The sequence below is a fragment of the Aspergillus viridinutans genome (assembly GCF_018404265.1).
Source record: "Aspergillus viridinutans IFM 47045 DNA, scaffold_11, whole genome shotgun sequence".
Classification (NCBI taxonomy): Eukaryota; Fungi; Ascomycota; class Eurotiomycetes; order Eurotiales; family Aspergillaceae; genus Aspergillus; species Aspergillus viridinutans.
In genome coordinates, this window is record NW_025091227.1 from 734,924 (window position 1) to 753,726 (window position 18,803).

An 18,803-nucleotide genomic window follows, 5' to 3' on the forward strand; every position below is an offset into this window, starting at 1 on the left:
AATACGTGGATAGACTGACGACATCACATCGTAATTCATTATTACTGTCTATACACGAAAATATACTATCCATTCAATATCAGATGTGCAAAGTACCGGTGAGCTGAACGTCCAGCACACTCTTACCCACGTAGATGGGATAGCTTCCTGACTGCAACCCCCACGTCTGCTTCTCGACATCCCAGGTGCTCAGATCCCGACGGGTCAGGTCGAAGGTAAAGTGCTGCTTCTTGTGCGGCTTGATAGTCTGCTTGTCGAAGCCTCGGAGCTGCTTGGCCGGACCGCCGGGGATCCCAACATACAGCTGGGCGACCTCGGCCGCCTCCACCGTGCCAGTATTGGTCACCGTGCAATTGACCGTCGCCACGACATCCCAGAGAGAGGGGAGGCCGCCCTCGGCGATGGTGGAGCCGCGAGGCAGGTAGTCGGTGTTTGCCCCGGGGACGAGCTCGACTTCGAGCGCGGAGTAGGAGAAGTTGGTGTATGTGAGACCGAAACCAAACTCGAACCGAGGGGTGATGTTGTGCGCCTCGAAGGCACGGTAGTCGATGTACACGCCCTCGGTGAAATTGACCTGCGGGTACCAGAGGTCGCGATCGCCCTCGGGCACCACGGGGTGGAGCAGATTGCCGTAGTCGGACGCGCTCTTGGCGACGGTGTACGGGAGACGGCCGGAGGGGGACTGTTTGCCGTACATGACCTCGACCAGGGCGCCGCCGGTATCCTGGCCGGGGAGATGGGCGTAGATAACGGCGGTGATGTCGGCGTTTTCAATCCAGCGGTCGACGAGGCGGACGCCCGCGTTGTGGATGACGACCATAGTGTTGCTGCATTGGGAGGCGACACTGATTATGAGCTCATCAGAGTATGGATCTGCCAGGTACGGACGGTCCCAGCCTTCAGAGGCCAGCTCGTTGACGAAGACGATGCAGGCCTCGCTGGCCGGGTTGACGATGGGCTTCTGCGAGGCAAAGTCCCACGCAAGGAAGGTGCCGTCTTCGCGGGCCTGGCGCTGGAAGGCGTCAAACGGAGCGTCGATGTAGGAGGGCGTGGTGGCTCCGGAACCGCCGCCGGAGATCAGGGTGCCATTCAGGGCGACGCCGGGACCCTCGGCAGTGGGATCGTAGCTCGAGAGGAACATGTCCATTTGAACAGCAGTATCGATGGCGCTGCCGTTGGGGTAGTTCAGGGTGTTGGACAGTCCAAAGATCCAGCGGCCAAAGGTGACGTTGTCCATTGTGTTTTGGGTGGCGGCAATGCCATCGTAGCCGAAGAGAGAGAGGAGCTTGGGCTTGTTGAGTGGCAGAGCATTGTTGGTGTTCTTCACCAGGACGTGACCCTCCACGGCACTCTGGAAAATGGTGGACCGGGACTTGGGATCGCGAGCATCGGTCAACTCATGAGGTTTCCGCAGATCGACAGGCATTCCATGTCCCGGCTGCTCGATCTCCGCATACTTATACCAAGAAGCTAGTATGCGAGTCGCCATATCGTCCAGGCGAGTCTGGGCCAATGAGCCGTTTCTGACGGCCAGAGCGAGGGTACCATTCTCCCAATAAACAGAATCGGGCATCGCCATGTCCAGACCCGCGTCTGCTGCCGCGATCCCCGTGTGCTGGGCATCCCAGTCGGTGACGACAAAGCCCTGGAAGCCGAGCTCACCCTTGAGCAGGCCATTGAGTGTCTTGCTGTTTTGGCAGCCGTAGCTGTTGTTAATCCGGTTGTAGCTGCACATGACGGATCCCGCACCGGCCTTGATGGCGTCCTGGAAGGGCCACAGGTAGAGCTCATGCATGGTCTTGTCGCCCAGGTTTACCGAGACGGATTGGTTGTGGGAGCCCTCCAAAAGCACCGGAGGGTTGCGGTTGGTCTCCTGCTCATTGCCGATAAAGTGCTTGACACAGGCAATGACTGACTCCTGCAGGCCACGAATGGTCTCTCCGGTCAGGGAACCGGCCAAGTACGGGTCATTGGAGAAGCCTTCCCAGTTACGACCGCCGCGCGCCGTGCGCCCAAGCGGTCCAACCACCGGGCCCAGAGCAACGTTGACACCCTTACGCTTGAATTCGGCACCCATGTAGTGAGCACGTTCGTAGGCAAGATCGCGGTTCCATGCAGCTCCTACATGGACACCCGATGCGTATCCATTCACGAGGTCAGTAGCTCGGACACCGTTGCCGGCATCCTGCAAACATAGTCCGGGAAACCCAACTCCAGGAGCACCTCCCGAGTTACCGGAGCAGCCATTGGTAGTTGACGTGTACCCGTAAGTGAGGTTGTTCTTCTGCTCGTCGGTCATCTTCGCCACGAGAGCCTTGGCCTTGGCGTATGCCTCCTTCCAGTCGCCCAAGCCTTGGGTTTCAGCTGTTGAGCAACGTACTGTTAGTCATAGGGGACATCACGAGTCTTGGATTCACTCTTACGGCTGGGGTAGACCGGCTCGGAACGGCCATACGACCAAAACTTTTCGAGATTGGCGGCGATAGCAGCATCATCCTGCGCGGTAGCAGTGCCTGCCAGCTGCAGGGCAGCAGCAAGAAGGGGAACCGTGATTTTCATCTTCAGTTCCGAAGAGAGGGGTAGAAGTGTCGATAGGTCTGATCTTCAAGGTCAAGAATCGAGGGGATTCACGGCCTTGATATAGCTGCGATTCGGCTTGAGGAGCCGCCTATGTCGGCTATTATTGCATAGCGACTTCAGATCGTAGTACTTCCCATATCGCTCATCCCAATCTTTTTTCTACCGGGCAAAGACCAAGACTGGACCAGGCGTGCCCATACGGAGTACCCCGATGTTGCCGAGCTACTATCACTTTGCGTGGCATTCGGTTCGTCTTCCTCCATCTGGCCTCTAGAGACTGAGTTGGCCAAAGATGCAGCAAAGCAGGTGGCTTGAGCCTCGTTTTCTTTCATCTCCGTACTACGACTACAGCAATTCACAGTTGACTATGCGGGGTCCCCACATCCCCAGCCAAAGCGGGGCTCCACGTTCTTGGCGGGCCGACTGTATGGCTGTATTGGGACTATTGCCGGCTACAGAACCCATAGACTGACCACGCTTCGGCTGAACTCCGGCTTTTCACTCGACAACTATCCATGATCCATCCTTCTTATGGCAGTTGCCAAGAGAGCAGTCTCAGTCTAGTCTGGATTTTTCAAGCGCTTAAGCCTTCGACCATGGATAACTCTGTCATAGACTCCGGTGACTTGATCTCCCGGTAGTCATTTCTTTCTGTTCCTGGACTGTACAGTTCCATGGCTCCTTCCCGTGTTGCATGAGTCGTCCGCCCTTGACAAAATGACAAAGCTCTTATAAATATCGACTCACTTGGCGCGAACCTACACTAGTGCTTCTTGCAGCTTGAATTGCTGTGGCCGTGTGGGGAAGGGCTAAACTCCAGCAATTTTTGCACCTACCTAGTATGTGGGGTCGGTGCCGTGTGCAGATTACAGGGTTATGCGAGCATGGGAAAGTCCTTTTCCTCCACCTGCAGCCGATCTCAATCTACTTCCCCGCGGGGTTCCTCTGTGCAGTGAGCTCGGTATCATCCGTCTAGTGAAATATGCCTGTCGACATCCTTGCAGCGGCATTTCAGATGGACATCCTTCTTGACCGTGTCAGATAAGTCGGCTGTCAAAATAGACTCACCGAACAAGGCCATATGGAAACTCGCGACTCGGCCCAACTTACATAAAAGTTTGCTAATCGCCGAGTATACGCTTGATGCCGTCCATCCCGCTCGATTCCCCGCACGTCATGATAAAAATGCTACCCACATCTTCCTCTAGCCGTCATTGTCTAGCGTCTTTCAATTCTCTTCACCGAGTAGTGGTCAACTCGGAGGTCCCGACTCCCAAGATATGTATTATTCATGCAAGCGTCCCCCACAAACCCCAGCTAAACTAGGGTTTCCCCGGAGAATTGCCGACGGCACCATATCCGTGGACAGTAGACACCATGCTAGAATCTTCCGGGATACATACGCTAACATCTCCGGATACCAATATCGGTAGTTGGGCGCTTTGCCGTTGAAGGTTCAAAGTTCGTATTCTCCGCCGACGATTCTGCGCCGACAGTTCTGGGCACCGCACAGGATACAAAGCGGGAGAAGTCCGAAGTAAGCAGACGACGGAGTAAAGTGGACATGGGAATAGTTGCCAGTGTCCTAGCTCCGTTTACACTATTCGGATTCGGAACGCTCTTCCTGTTCCCCTCATACCTGTCTTTTTTGACAAACCCATTACAAATCGAGACTGCACGTCCGTTGTCCGGCGCTGGATTCGGTGCAAGATCGAGTCAATCCCCAGATTCACGGCATGTAAGGAATGTCCGGGGCCAAGCGTGCTTCCCGTAATCTTCACATTCAATGACGGTCTCGTCCTGTTGTCCGAGCCCTCGGCGTCAATCTATTTTTCAGAGTTTGAATACATGGCTGACCATACTTGCGGTTATCGATGGCAATGTTGGACTGGGAATTCCCTAAACTATTGTCGTTCACCATAATGGAATGTAATGGCTCGTCCTCGCACCTTGGCCATTTTGCACCGTTTAGCGCAGTTGTTCATCGTGCTCAAGATCGGTTCCAGAGCCTTAACGAGGAAGTATAAGACACAGACGAGTAATAGGTCCGGATCAGGTCATCAGCTATTAGTTCATGTGAACTTAAGAGTATCTAAGCTATTCCCGTCAACTTGTTTGATCTCCTTAGACAGCACGTAGATACCCGGATAGTCACTCTGAATAAGGGGCAACGTTGAGAATTGTACAGTCGCATCCTTCTGCGGAGAATTGCAGGTTTAGTTTCAAATAGCCTCGCCAGCATCGAGGGAGACTATTGAGTATTGATTCGGGTTTGGAACCATTTACTGAAGGTCAGTGATCAGGAAAAGCCATAGATATATTTCCTGATTCAGCCAAGCATTTCATATCACCAAGCATACATCCAAACCAGTCCTGACTGTTCCGACAACTAGTTTCCCACCATCGAGTGCAAATAGCACGACAATATTGGACAGTGATTCGCCAAAGTAGAGCCCATTCGAAGGCCCTTGTTGTTCCCACATGGACTCCAATATAGGAATTTATCGGCAACTCAATTGAAAAGAATCGAGTCATCCTACCTCAACAAGAACCTTCTGGGTTGAATGCCTTGTCGAAGGTAACTTTCAAATGTACTGTCTCATTCTATTGAGGTTAAGAATATAAGAGGTTGTCCCTCGCATAAAGCCTCTGCGGTATGGAATATCAGACACGGCATACCCACGGATGCCTGCTCAGATACAGAGCAAGGGACCATCTTACTAGTACTAAGCCTCGATTCCGAAGGTAGCATGCAGAACGAGACCTCGTCGACGATGGTCGAAAGCATTCTAACTCGACATCGAGACGGTCATGAACATTTGCGTTATGGTTGGTCTTCTGAGTAATTAGGACGGACGAGAGAGCAATCTCTGACAGCCTCCTCTTGCCTAAAACCAAAAAGTCAGACTGTTCAGGGGATTTCGCAATGAAGAATCCAAAGTGATGTGGGACGCCACACTTTGTAACGGTTAAGCTCTAGGTCAACCATGGATTCGCCTCCACCACTGCACTCTATGTTCAACTGACATCATCTCCTCCTGAAGAAGTAACGCATTCTCCATCTGTCCACAACATAGGAGACAACCATCAGCATGTCCATTTTCAGCCCGCCAAAGCACCAGAAGCTCATCCCCTTCAACATCCCAGCCATTACTGGCTCGGAAATAGTGTATATCAACACCGCCATCCAAAACGGCACCCTTACCAACGGCCGATACACCCGTCTCTGCCAGTCATGGTTAGAGCAACGCCTCTCCTGCAAGAAAGTCCTCCTGACACCTTCCTGCACCGCTGCTCTCGAGCTCGCCGCACTGATCCTGGACATCAAACCCGGAGACGAAGTTATCCTCCCGAGCTACACGCACCCATCGACCGCAAACGCATTCCTCCTCCGGGGAGCCTCGTTGGTATTCGTAGACATCATCCCGGAGACCATGAACATGGACCCGACGCGAGTCCGGGAGGCTATAACCGACCGCACGCGCGTGGTGGTCCCAGTCTGCTACGCCGGTTTCGCATGTGACATGGACGAGATCCTGGAAATTGCGCGCGAACGCGGGATATACGTCGTCGAGGACGCGGCGATGGGGCTCTTCTCCACGTACAGAGACCGTGCCGTCGGGACGATGGGGCAGCTGGGGTGTATTAGTTTCCAGGAGGGGGAGAATATCACCGCTGGGGGACAGGGCGGTGCTCTCCTCGTCAATGACCCGGCGCTGGTCGAGCGCGCGGAGATTGTTTGGAACAAAGGTATGATGCACGATGTGTCGTTTCGGAGTACAGATGAACGCGTGGATACGTGGCAGCTGGTCGGGGGGAGCTATGCGATCAGTGAGCTGCAGGCTGCGTATCTATGGGCCCAGCTGGAGGGTGCAGAGACGATTCAGATCCAGCGCCATCGGATCTGGAATCTCTACTGGAAGGAGTTGGAGGGGTTGGAAACGCAGGGGATCATCCGGTTGCCGGCTTTACCGCCGCATCGGGAGCACAATGCTCGGATGTTCGGGATTAAAGTCCGGGATATGGCGGAACGAAGGGAGTTCATGGAAGCGATGAAGGCGGTTGGGATCAGTGTGTTACCTCACTATAGTCCTCTTCATAAGACAGGGCCTGGTATGAATCACCGGCATGTTATGGATGAAGATGCGGTGACTAGGGAGAGTGAGCGCCTTGTTCGCCTGCCGATATACTATGCCTTGACTTTGGATGATGCTCGATTCGTGATAGATCAAGTCAGGCAGTTCTACTCTTCTGGAAAGGTCATTTGATGAGATATAAACTTGATCATCGAGCCACTTTGACATTCAGGGTTTCTCTTTGCTTCCGCGGTTCTGAGTGAATAGAGATCGTGCAGTATATCCAATAAGAGATGCAATGAGTGTCATCTTAGAAGCCATCATGATACCGTACTTTGATGGTCTGCTTGTACAGCATCAGTTTTGCAACCAACGCGAGTCTGATGATTGATCATGTCTGCTTCATAGCTGCATCTGGTCATTGATGGAAACTTCCCAAGATGTACTGATTCGGAAAATCACGTGTCCTGAAAAGTTAGCCTTCTTGCCGAAATAAGGAGAGCACATGCTCTGTCAGGAACTCTGAGACTGATACGTTCTGTTGTCTCCTCCCCTTGTCTTAGGTCTTGTCAGGAACAGGAAGGAGACGAATTCTAATGCTGATGCCTACTGTGGGATCAGAGTCTGGCCAGTGGTCTCCGGCTGTTCCTGCCGTTTGCCACTGCCTCAGCCCCTCTGCTTACGTGGCCCGTTTTACTGTTTCTGGCATCCGCGTCATGTGATTGGCTGGATGGCCCTGTCAATCTTCGATTGGTTTTCATTAGGCAAAGCTTGGCCTATTTGGGACCATTCACATTCTTCACATTCCAGACGAAGTGAAACAGGGCCCCTCCTCGGACCAGACAACGTCATGGTGAGCACCAGCGATCGAGGCACATGTCAGCGGATGCAATGAAAAATGAGCAAATGATTCACATCTGTGGTGCAAGAAGCGTCACAGGCCATTCCGCTTCTAAAAATGGGGTTCGGTACCTGGTACCTGAGGCAGTCAGGCACAAGTGCCAGGATGAGCCCTCGCATTTATACGGCCGCCCACTCGCCTGGTTCTGAGGCCCTCAGCACCCGCGTACTTTAGCAATTTAGAACTCAGTAGTGCCATCGACTTGACACCTCTAGTTGTTGTTTCATCTCCACAATTCATCAAACTATCAATAATACTATCTTTTATTCTCTAAATCTCAGTCCAGCCCATTGTTTCACACTCACTATGCCATTCTCTCGGTCCTCACGGCCATCCAGCGACCGCGCTGGATCCATCGGCTCTCACGAGAGCTACAAGAAGGTTACTCTGTCCAGCAAAGCTGATCCCAATCAAGCCTTGACTGAAGCTCAACCAAGTTCGTTGCCTTGTATCTGTTTGTCTTGTGTATATACTAACACTTCGAAAAAGTCAATCAAGCCGTATCAGGCACCCCAATGTTCTCGCTGCGATCGATGCAGCACCGCGACAAAGATGGAAATATTATTGGTTCGTCTCTTCCTAGCTTCATCGCATGCGAGTCATCAATGCTAACGACATCCAGCTGATCCCGACCGGTCCAATCCCACACGGCCCCGTCTCGAGCGACCGCTAGATACCATCCGATCGTTTCAAGCCGCCATTGAGGCCCGTCGTCGAGAAATGTGAATCATGTGATATATTGAGTTTGGGATTGGAATTGGATATATGGCGGTGCCTCTGGTGTTCAGGATTGGTATATTGCGACATGAATTATGCAGGACGGACACGTGCGATGAATTGTTTCTAGCGAGATTGTACATTACAAGACCTGGACTCTACAGCTTGTCCATATCATGAAATCAACAGTGACAGTCGATTCGACCACAGGACATCAATTATGTTTTCAATCAAACACAGATGATGCAGCATATACACTCTGTATCGGATTCATTTGAGGCCACTATTTCCCTAAGCTACCAGGAACTAAGAGTAGTTCATGTCGATCAAGCCTGCTTTGCACTAGAACACTGAATTGAAATAGGCTACCATCATTCGGTTGCAAATCCACAAAGCTTGACTCAATGGCGTATCTCCGGCCCAATTTCATGAGCACTTCTAGTTTGTACCTTAGTCTAGAGAGCGTGCTCCACCGTAAGACCGACATTCTCATTCGGGGATAAAGTCCTCCGACGGAACAAGCCCACAACTTTGACACTCACCACGAACCATCTCAACTCCGAACATAGAATCAACGCTTGGTCATAATTCGCTCAAATGACATTCAAGATGATGAAGGACAATTCAGAGTGAGTAAAAACCGGATTCCTTTATGCTATCCCACTCTTGAATCGTACATCCGCTAATAATGGTAGCCACAGTTATATCAGTCCGTCATGGCCCGCCACCATCACAATAGTGGCATCATCTCGGTCAACTCTAATTTCCAGCCCGGATTTATGAACCAATACTGGACGGTGAATGGAGTCCGGCTGTCGTCTCTTTCGCTTTTTCATTTTGCCGGCGCCTCGCTTGACGACCGGACCAGCAGTGGCTTACTGCAGTGTTGACGCGTTCATTGCCCAAAGCGGGGCCGTTGATGGCATCGCAGAAGCAGAAACAAGTCGACCGACTTGACGGGTGAAGAGTCCGCCCCCTTTGTGAGGCGGGCTGCTAATAATAATACTTCTGTCCAGCGATAGCTTACGATGGGTGTGTCGATGGCAATCTCCTGGGCGTTGTTATAGCTTTCCGTTTCCCGGCTGCTTGACCTACTGGACATATTCTGTGCTTTGTCATTCATTTTCTTCCTACTGCACTGTCTAGTCATTCGTTACTCAGTCCTTGGTTCTTTGATATCTACGACTGTTTCAGTTCATTTGAGAGGAAGAAAGGTCCAACGCCATGAAGTTTTCTCACGCTCTCATTGGGGCTGGCCTCTTGGGTACTGCTCTAGCTGGCATTGACCCTATCATCATCAAGGTATTCCCCTTGCATCCTCTGGAGGAATAGGACTAACTGTCAGAAGGGATCCAAGTTCTTCTACTCTAGCAATAACACTCAATTGTAAGGATTTTCCGTCTATCTCTCTGGACTCGTGCTAAAACTCTCAGCTACATTCGTGGTATTGCCTACCAACGTACGTGATCGCCGTCTTACATCGCACAGAAGCTAACTCCAACAGAGGACTACTCTAGCAATGGCACCACCGATGGCAGCAGCACATATATCGACCCCCTGTCGGACGCCACGCTGTGCAAGCGTGACATTCCCGTCTTCCAGGAGCTGAACACCAACACCATCCGTGTATACGCCATCGATCCGACTGCCAACCACACGGAGTGCATGCAGATGTTGGCCGATGCTGGCATCTATGTCATCTCCGATCTCTCTGACCCATCCCAGGCGATTGACCGCAGTGATCCCTCCTGGGAGACCACGCTCTACGACCGCTACACCAGCGTGATTGACGCCCTGGCACCGTACAACAACACCCTCGGCTTCTTTGCGGGCAATGAAGTTTCCAACACCGTCGGTACCACCGATGCCAGTGCCTTCGTCAAGGCCGCGGTACGGGACATAAAGGCGTACATTAAGGAGAAGGGATACCGCTCAATGGGAGTCGGCTACGCGACCAACGATGACTCCACCATCCGCGTCAACATGGCAGACTACTTCAACTGCGAGGCAAGTGACGAGTCTATCGACTTCTGGGGATACAACATCTACTCCTGGTGCGGTGATTCGTCCTACACCGAGTCCGGGTACAGCGTCCGCACGGAAGAGTTCCGCAACTACTCTGTGCCTGTCTTCTTCGCCGAGTATGGTTGCAATGAGGTCACTCCCCGCAAGTTCACCGAGATCGAGGCCCTGTTTGGAGACAAGATGAACGATGTGTGGTCGGGAGGTATCGTTTACATGTATTTCCAGGAGGACAACAACTACGGTAAGTCTCTCGATCCGGTCATCTGGCGGTAGCTGATCCGCCTAGGTCTCGTCTCTGCCGTCGACAGCACCAGCGTCAGCACCATGTCCGACTTCAAGTACTACTCCAGCCAGATCAACAACAACGCCAACCCATCCGGCACCAATAAGGCCTCGTACACTCCCACCAACACCGCCTTGCAAAGCTGCCCGACGGTCAACGGCAAGTGGCTCGCCAGCGCCAGCCCCCTCCCCCCGACCCCCAACGAGCAGCTCTGCGCCTGCATGAGCAACGCCGCCTCGTGCGTCGTCAAGGACTCCGTCAGCAGCGACGACTACAGCGACCTCTTTAGTCTTATCTGCGGCTACACCGACTGCACCGGCATCGCTCGCAACGCCACCACAGGCAGCTACGGCGCCTACGACATGTGCACCCCCAAGCAGCAGCTCAACTTCCTGCTCAACAAGTACTACTCCGAGCAGAGCTCTGCTTCCTCCGCGTGCAGCTTCGGCGGCTCGGCTACTGTCACCTCCGCTACCAAGGCGACCGGTGCCTGCAGCTCCCTTATGAAGGAGGCCGGCACCGCCGGCACCGGCACCGTCACCTCCAAGCCCACCGGCACCTCTAACTCGTCCGGCTCGTCTGCGTCGTCGACTAGCTCGTCCGGTGCGGCTGTTGCCCTTACGCGCGGCACTGCGGTGACTGTTGGCTCGTTCGAGCTGGGTGTGTATGCCATCACAGCGCTTCTGACTGCAGTCGGCATGGTCATGCTGTAAGCGGTAATTGTCTGGAGGATATGGAACAGGTTCTTCTGAATAGCTGTTTTCATTTGGCAGGTGTTTTCTTATAGAGACTTCATTTGTATCGCTCCTTTTAGTATTTTGCGCATGTTCAATTCTTTTATTGTATTCAATCTGAAGTCTATATCCTTTTTCGTAATCCCTGGACTCCACTAATCGTAGCAGTACCTATAGTTCAAGCAAAACAAAAGCTACAGCAGTATCCGAGGAAGGCAACTCGTTGCCATGTTCTGTGACGCAAAGGATCTCTGCCTTTTATGAGCACAATTTCAAACGAGGTAGTGACACAAAATATGTGTATTGGGTCGTGTTCTGCTCGTTTTATATTTATATTTTAGCTGTTGTCGGCTGTCTGTAGCTGGACAATGTCAAGGAGCCTGTGACGGTAATGTCGACTTTGCCGCTATATATAGACATGCGACAGTCCGTCAACCGATGATTCTCCATAAAGCGAATCAGATTCCTCAACAACAGAGCAAACAGCCTCAAATAGCCCTATCGCTGCTACCACACCTGGAACATGGACAATCCAATCATCTGTTTATCTATACGAGAAGGATCGACATCTGGTCTTGGATCGGTCACGTGGTTGCCAAGTTGCTATACGAGACCCCCCTCTTTGCTCGATTTCTTCTCCTGAGGGGCCTCCGTGCGAGGCTGATAAGGGACATACGTTCTTGAGGAAGCGAAATTAACAAAGATCTCGATATGGATCCGTTATTGATCGCGGGCAGCTCGACTGCCCTGAAAGCATCCTGCCACGAGGTATCTATATCCGGCTGCATCTCCATGACTACAAACTAATTCGCGGCAGATCATCTCGTTCAGTTCCAGTCTTCTCCGTGATCACGTCCCAGATGGCGACATGACAATCTCAAACACAGGCCATGACCTGAATCGTATCTGTCACGTCCTGGATGAGATCATCCTCACCTGGCGGACCCATTCGTCCATTCTGATGACGCACCCGTCTGCCAGTTTCGGGATGTGGACTTGCGTGCAGAGTAACCTGGACAACATCCGAGTCACGCTCCAGCGGCTAAGGCAAGAGCTGGAACCTGTGGTCAAGAGCGGGCAGAAGCGCACGCTGTTCAAGGTCTACGCCAAGGCGTGGAAATTAGGCTTGCATAGCTGCGCGATTATTGCGTATCGCGGCCGTCTGGAACCACATCGTAAGGCCCTGAAGGTGGGTGCCACTATGATGAACATGTAGGTCTTGTGTCTCCATGGCCCAATGGAGTCAATGGATTGTTGGTATGGAGCTGATTTTATATGAGGTGTGTGCGGCTTCAACAAAATGCATCGGCCCAAGAAAAGCAATCGTCGCTCGTTGTCTTGGACATTGAGACTAAAGATCTCGAGGCGATCGTACAGTCTATGAAGAAGCTCTCTTTTGTCTCTAGCGGGGAGACAGCTGAAAGGCAGGGGATGATTGTCGCCATGGAGGGTCTAATCAGTTCCGCAAAGTCATTTTATACCTTTGTGTCCATGGCACCGCCGGCGCATTCTGTGAATCAGGAAGGAGATGGCCATGATTCCGTCCCTCCGCCCTCGTATGCACAGGCCATGGCATCCGAAGACGGGACTGTGTCCGATGACGACACCCCCGGACCATCTCCGTTCAACGTGGCAGCCCGCGAGGGGGATTTCGAGGAAATCAAAAGGCTGGTCGCGGCTGGTGAGGACATCCTTGCTACCGGTGAGATTGGCCAATCACCCGCATATTCAGCTGCCGTCACAGGAAACACGGAAATCCTAGAGTACCTGATCGAACACGGTGCAGACTACACCTCTGGCAACGAGGACGGCTTCACCCCGCTCAACGCAGCTGCTACATTTGGTCATCCCGACGCAGTGCTTGCTCTTTTGCACCATAGAGCAGATCCAAACGTCCCATCTGTGGACGGGCAAAGCCCAATCTACTCCGCCGCGAAGCTGGGTCAACTAGGCTCGGTAAAGGTGCTTGTCGAAAATGGAGTGAACATATCAGACATGACGCATCCGAAGCAGTGCACCCCACTGAACGCGGCGGCGCACAGTGGACATCTCCATATCGTAAAGTACTTGCTCGACCAAGGAGCGGACTTGAGCATACCTACTACGAGTGGATGGACACCAATGGCATCAGCCGCCTCTGAAGGCCACGCAGAAATCGTCAAGACTCTCATAAAGCGCGGCGCGGATGTCAACGCTAGTCTTGGTGACATCGGCGCCTCGGCGTTGTATTATGCTGCAAACGCCGGCCATACTGATGTGGTCCGCATCCTTCTGGACCACGGCGCGGACACCTCCCGGGCATCGACGAATAACTGGACGCCCCTCAACGCGGCGGCATCGGAGGGCCACCTGGCAGTGGTTGAACTGCTCCTTGCCAAAGGCGCAGATGTCACAATCCCCGATTCAACGGGCTGGACGCCCTTGAACAGTGCCGCGGGCGAAGGCCACCTTGAGATCGCAGTGGCCCTGGTCAGGCACGGCGCAGACCACAGCGTCGCGGACGCGCGACGCCACACTCCGCTCTATTCAGCGGCATTCCACGGTCATCACGCTATTGCTGACCTCCTTCTCGAGCTCGGTGCAGGTGTCAACGTGACAAACAAGGATAAATGGACGCCCTTGCATGCTGCGTCCGCCAGGGGCCATGTTCAAGTAGTCCAGTCTCTTCTCGCTTGCGGGGCGAATTCCGCAACCCGCAACTCAGGTGGCTGGAGCCCTCTCAATTCAGCGGCCTGCAATGGCCATCTGGAGGTAGTCAAGCTACTCCTAAGACACGGCGCGGCTGTCGATACCCGCAATGATGACGGCTGGAGTCCCCTAACCTCCGCTGCTGGGAATGGACACACGGCCGTGGTCGAAGCCCTGCTGGATAGGAAAACGGATATCGAGACACGCAATAATAGCCGATTGACTTCCCTAGGGATTGCAGCGCGAGAGGGCTATCCAGAGACAGTAAAGGCTCTTCTATCGCGTGGTGCAGATAAAAGAGCCACGAACACCCACGGGTGGACTGCTTTACATTGCGCAGCCGAAAAAGACCAACTCGAAGCGGTTAAGATTCTCCTCGGACACGGGCTTGACATCTCTGCCAAGTCGAAGACTGGATGGACGCCGCTGAATATCGCCGCGAGCAACGGTCGGGCGACGATCGCCCAGTTCCTGCTTGCCTCCGGGGCTGATCCAAACGCGCCGCAGGATGACGGATGGACTCCGCTGCATGTTGCCACGAATGAGAATCACATCGAGGTTGTGCGAGCGCTTTTGAGGGCAGGAGCGGATCATCGAGTAAAGAACCAGAATGGAAAAACCGCTCTTGATCTTGCCAGTTCGAAGGGGTACAGAGATATAGAAGAACTTTTATTGGGGGCTGGAGTCAAACGTCTTGGCTTTTAATAAGGATTGGTTCTGTATATTTGACCTTCCATAAGATATTATCGGCAGACATACCGAACATCCTGTTTTAGTACTTGGGCCCTCAGACCTGCTTTCATAAACAGCAAGAAGCTGTACTATAATTTGTCGACAGGCATGCACGGCTCCACAGTCCGCCTCAGCTTGTGCGCTACTCAGCCCCGGCTCCCAGATTAACTCTCAACTCTTAGAGACCGATAATGCAAGTCTCAGCGCGATACCGATCAAGGTCAAGCTAGGTACTGACCACTCATATGCCGAGCAACTCCTCCAGCCTTCCAGCCGAGAGATGATAAAAATTAGGAACCCGTCTGATGCCTCTACAAGGTTGTGCGGAAGTCAATCAAGCGGATGAGGAATAGCCAGGATGTTACTGCTCAGCCTGGCAGCCTCGTGCAGCCGCTCGATTATGGCTGCTAGCTTTCGATACATTACGGCTATAGCCTGCAATGGCTGCCCTAGGATGTCTCATTGCCTGTGCTGTCCTTATGCAAAGAAAGATAAGACATAAATGTTATGATATCGCCCAAATTACAGCGGATATGCTGATACTGAACATCTTTAAGCTATGATGAACTAGTTCTGAATATTACACAGGCTATGGCTGCAAAATGCCAAGTCCAAAGAAACTGAAGCAAACATTGGCAATCACATTCTCGAATGCCCTTTCTCATCCTTTGTGTCTATTGACACAGCCATATCCAACACGTCTCCTCCTGAAGCCCCCGGACCACGCTGGACTGGATTGATCCCAGGCTTGTCAGCCTGCTTCATGGGAGGCCGGGGAGGAACTTTCGTGAAAAGTGCTGCTACGTCATCGTGCTGCGAGTCTGAGACAAGGGAAGAGGGAAATCAGAAGTACAGTTGAGCTATATCCAGCACATGCAAATTTGTTTCCGTACCCTAATAAGATCAAGCACCTAACCAAATTAGGCTAGTCAGTATATTGTATGAAAATAACCCATACTGTAATAGGCAGGTAAATGTATTGAGCTGAGTAGAATACGCAACGGATACTGGGCCTGCTTTGGCTTTCTTCCCACTCCCCACTTAGCTTGCTCGTTTGCTGTTTGCGGCTTTTTTAGTAATGTTACCTATGTGCTGGCTTTGCTTTGTACCATACGTCCATACCTATAGTCTTGGCTCATGGCACACTTGCCATCATTACTCTTGGGACACGGGATAGACTTTTTCCGTCAGATTAAGCTCGGTCCGAACTAAATCCGGTAAGGTTTCATCCCCTGTCAAGAGTACATGGCAACAACTTCGAAGGTCTCATCACATTTGATAAGCCAAACTATCAATAATGCCTTTACATCGACATCAGTCATCATTATCTGGGTTCCTGGATTTTTCAGAGCCCTTCTCCTTAAGCCCACAACAAAATCAAGCAGCAACTGCTATTCTCAATAAGCTTATCGAGGACTATGGCCCAGACCACACGGGGCAGAGGGGCTATCTACCCGCGACGCTAATTCAGACGACGTTCCAACATGTGCATGCGCTATCGAAAGATGCCTTCTTGAACTTCTTCTTTTTGTACATCTATGACCATCTCGATTTGGTAAACAAGAATACGGTTGTGTCTGATATTTCCCTTGTGCTAGCGTATCTTGACGGGTTCTCCTCCTTTGATACAGACAAGAAAAGCAAGATTCGATGCTCTGTTGAAAATTTTGCCGACTACATGGTTGACAGCTTCTTTTCTCCCCGTAAGTCTATTATAGTGTTATTGCATATCACCCATGTCGAGAGCTCTTGTTGACTCTGGTTGTTTAGTCAAGGCTTCGTCGGCGAAGACACCGCAACCGACGCCCCGTTTGTTATCCTCAATGCAGGCGTCTACGCCAACCGGTATAATTCAACGCGTGTCCGTCCTCCGAAAGAGTTGTCTTGTCCGCGATCATCATCGTTGTGTTGTGTCCCACCGGTTTGATTTGAAAGAAGCCCAGTGGCGAATAAAGCAGAATGGGGCCGAGAGCAAAGACGACGATGGTAATCTCCTCCGGAACGAACAAGGTGAATTCGAGTTTTTGGAAGTTGCTCACATACTTCCTCATTCGTTGACCTCCATGGCCTCTGGAAACACAGAATTGGTATGGACATCCTACTTGAGCCCACTCTGCCCTACTGACAGACACATTTAGAGTGACTCGAAAAAGGATGTGCTCCAAATCCTGAATATGTTCGAACCCGGCATCATCCACCTTATTGATGGACCAGATATTGACAGTCCTAAAAATGCCCTCACATTAACACATCACTATCATCGGCTGTTTGGTGAATTTGAAATATATTTCGAGCCCATAGAAGGAGAGTACAACCAGTACACGATCAAATCGACCGAAAAGGATCCTATACTTTGTGATCGATTACTCCCCATTACTCGTACGCTTAGCCTTAGCCCCAACCTTACTATTGACCCACCTTCCTCTCGACTTCTCGAAGTTCACCGTGCGATCGCTCTCATTCTCAAACTCAGCGGTGCAGGCGAGTACATAGAGAATATCCTCCGAGATATGGAAGAACTCGATGTGAAAGAAGACGGATCGACAAATTTAGGGCATTTAATGGGGCTACGATTCGGTGGTTGGTTAAAATCATTGGCTGTCTTCTGATTGCTCGTCAACGCAGCCTAAGTTATCAATTGGTGGCAATGGAATATATATACAGTTGGCTGCATACCAGTCAGTACCTGCATCTTAAATCTACGAATATAGAAGAGACGAGCTGATGTTGTCATGGCATGTGACGAACCTAACCCAGCACCAGTCCCGTCCCCACCGTAGCACGATTAAATATCATAGATCGACTGAGCCCCATAAGTAATAACTTCATCATTGGCACCGCGGACCTTACCGGGGGTGTGAGAGCACTGAACGATATAGTATTGGGCAGCGACCACCTACAGGAGCCCCTGTTGCAGCACCTCAGTCGACTGCACGCCACTAGCCAGTCCAACGCGCCACCATGGGCGCCAGGATTCTTCTATGCGGAATCCACCACAGTAGTATATTGTACTTAGTTTTGATAAGACTCTTTAAGTTCTTCAAGTTTGTCAGATAATAGGAGCGTATCCGGATTCTTCCAAGATTGTCAACTAGTCCGTCATTAAGAAATGAACATGCAGAGTATCTAATACGACTTAAGAGTCATATGCCTGTATGATCGTATGGGACGAAGGGAAGAGACTACTCATTCAAATCATACTGCTTGATGGATACACCAGCATTTTAAAAGTGTCCTTTGGCACTCTCACTCTTTGCACTGACGACATTAACACACTTTTGAAGGAAGGTACCAAACCCTTGGCTAGGCTCTTCCTCATACGCTGACCAGTTTCTCCTAATATAACCCTTCAGCTCAGCAAAGAATTCCTCAATTAGATTCAGGTCAGGTGAGTAGGGCGGCAAATATAATAGTTTCACTCCTGCATCAAAGCACATCTGCTTTATCTTAGCTAAGTAGTGGAAAGATGCATTATCCATAAGGATAGCTCTTAGTTCTGGCCACCTCCTATAGTGCTAAAGAAGCCGCCTAATAAAGTTTTCGAAGAAAGCACCATTAGTGGAACCTATAAAGACCTAAGAAAGGATGACACCATCCTATTCCTAGGTATAGGCAGGCAGTATTTGATAATGTTGGCCTTGGTGGAATTTTGATACTTGGACTGGTGTCAACCCAGCGGAGACCAACCTGTCCATCTAAACCCTATCCATCTATCATAACCAGACTCATCAACATAGACCAAGTGATATGAATTGAACTCAGACAGTTTGTTCAGGTAGACATCTCATAGGTTAGGGTTCTGCTCTTCTACTTTCTGTTAGCTTTCTTTTTGGTCTAACCAGCATAAGAAAGAGCTCTCTTAACACTAGCTATTAATGTTAATATGACAAATTCACCTAGCAGGAAGATAACCATCTCATCAATATATAGGCCAGGTTTTTCAGTGAGATGATCACAGAGAGCGTCAAGCATTGGAGGTGTAATACTTCTAGGCCAGCCAGCATAAACTAGAGGCGGGCTAGCACTGCTAAATAGCTGTATGCATAATAGTACGCTCACTACATCCA

At 51.3% G+C, this 18,803-nt stretch overlaps 5 protein-coding genes across 5 annotated transcripts; 4 read left to right on the forward strand and 1 right to left on the reverse strand.

Moving 5' to 3' along the window:
* Positions 1–79: 79 nt before the first annotated feature.
* On the reverse strand, positions 80–2,559 carry Aspvir_002373 (beta-glucosidase; the record flags this gene model as incomplete). Its single annotated transcript, XM_043273974.1, has 2 exons — positions 80–2,364; positions 2,424–2,559. 2 exons carry the CDS (start codon positions 2,557–2,559, stop codon positions 80–82), a joined length of 2,421 nt encoding a protein of 806 aa, XP_043129909.1.
* Positions 2,560–5,672: 3,113 nt separating this feature from the next.
* On the forward strand, positions 5,673–6,848 carry Aspvir_002374 (uncharacterized protein; the record flags this gene model as incomplete). Its single annotated transcript, XM_043273975.1, has 1 exon — positions 5,673–6,848. The coding sequence occupies one exon, from the start codon at positions 5,673–5,675 to the stop codon at positions 6,846–6,848; it is 1,176 nt and encodes a 391-aa protein (XP_043129910.1).
* Positions 6,849–7,863: 1,015 nt separating this feature from the next.
* On the forward strand, positions 7,864–8,283 carry Aspvir_002375 (DUF2406 domain-containing protein; the record flags this gene model as incomplete). The annotated part of the gene is made up of 3 exons (XM_043273976.1): positions 7,864–7,993; positions 8,047–8,124; positions 8,180–8,283. The coding sequence occupies 3 exons, from the start codon at positions 7,864–7,866 to the stop codon at positions 8,281–8,283; spliced, it is 312 nt and encodes a 103-aa protein (XP_043129911.1).
* A 1,215-nt stretch (positions 8,284–9,498) lies between these two features.
* Positions 9,499–11,295, forward strand: Aspvir_002376 (glycoside hydrolase family 72 protein; the record flags this gene model as incomplete). Its single annotated transcript, XM_043273977.1, has 5 exons — positions 9,499–9,576; positions 9,623–9,660; positions 9,708–9,733; positions 9,779–10,540; positions 10,586–11,295. The coding sequence occupies 5 exons, from the start codon at positions 9,499–9,501 to the stop codon at positions 11,293–11,295; spliced, it is 1,614 nt and encodes a 537-aa protein (XP_043129912.1).
* Positions 11,296–12,027: 732 nt separating this feature from the next.
* Positions 12,028–14,709, forward strand: Aspvir_002377 (ankyrin repeat domain-containing protein; the record flags this gene model as incomplete). The annotated part of the gene is made up of 3 exons (XM_043273978.1): positions 12,028–12,084; positions 12,134–12,528; positions 12,597–14,709. 3 exons carry the CDS (start codon positions 12,028–12,030, stop codon positions 14,707–14,709), a joined length of 2,565 nt encoding a protein of 854 aa, XP_043129913.1.
* Between the last annotated feature and the right edge of the window lie 4,094 nt (positions 14,710–18,803).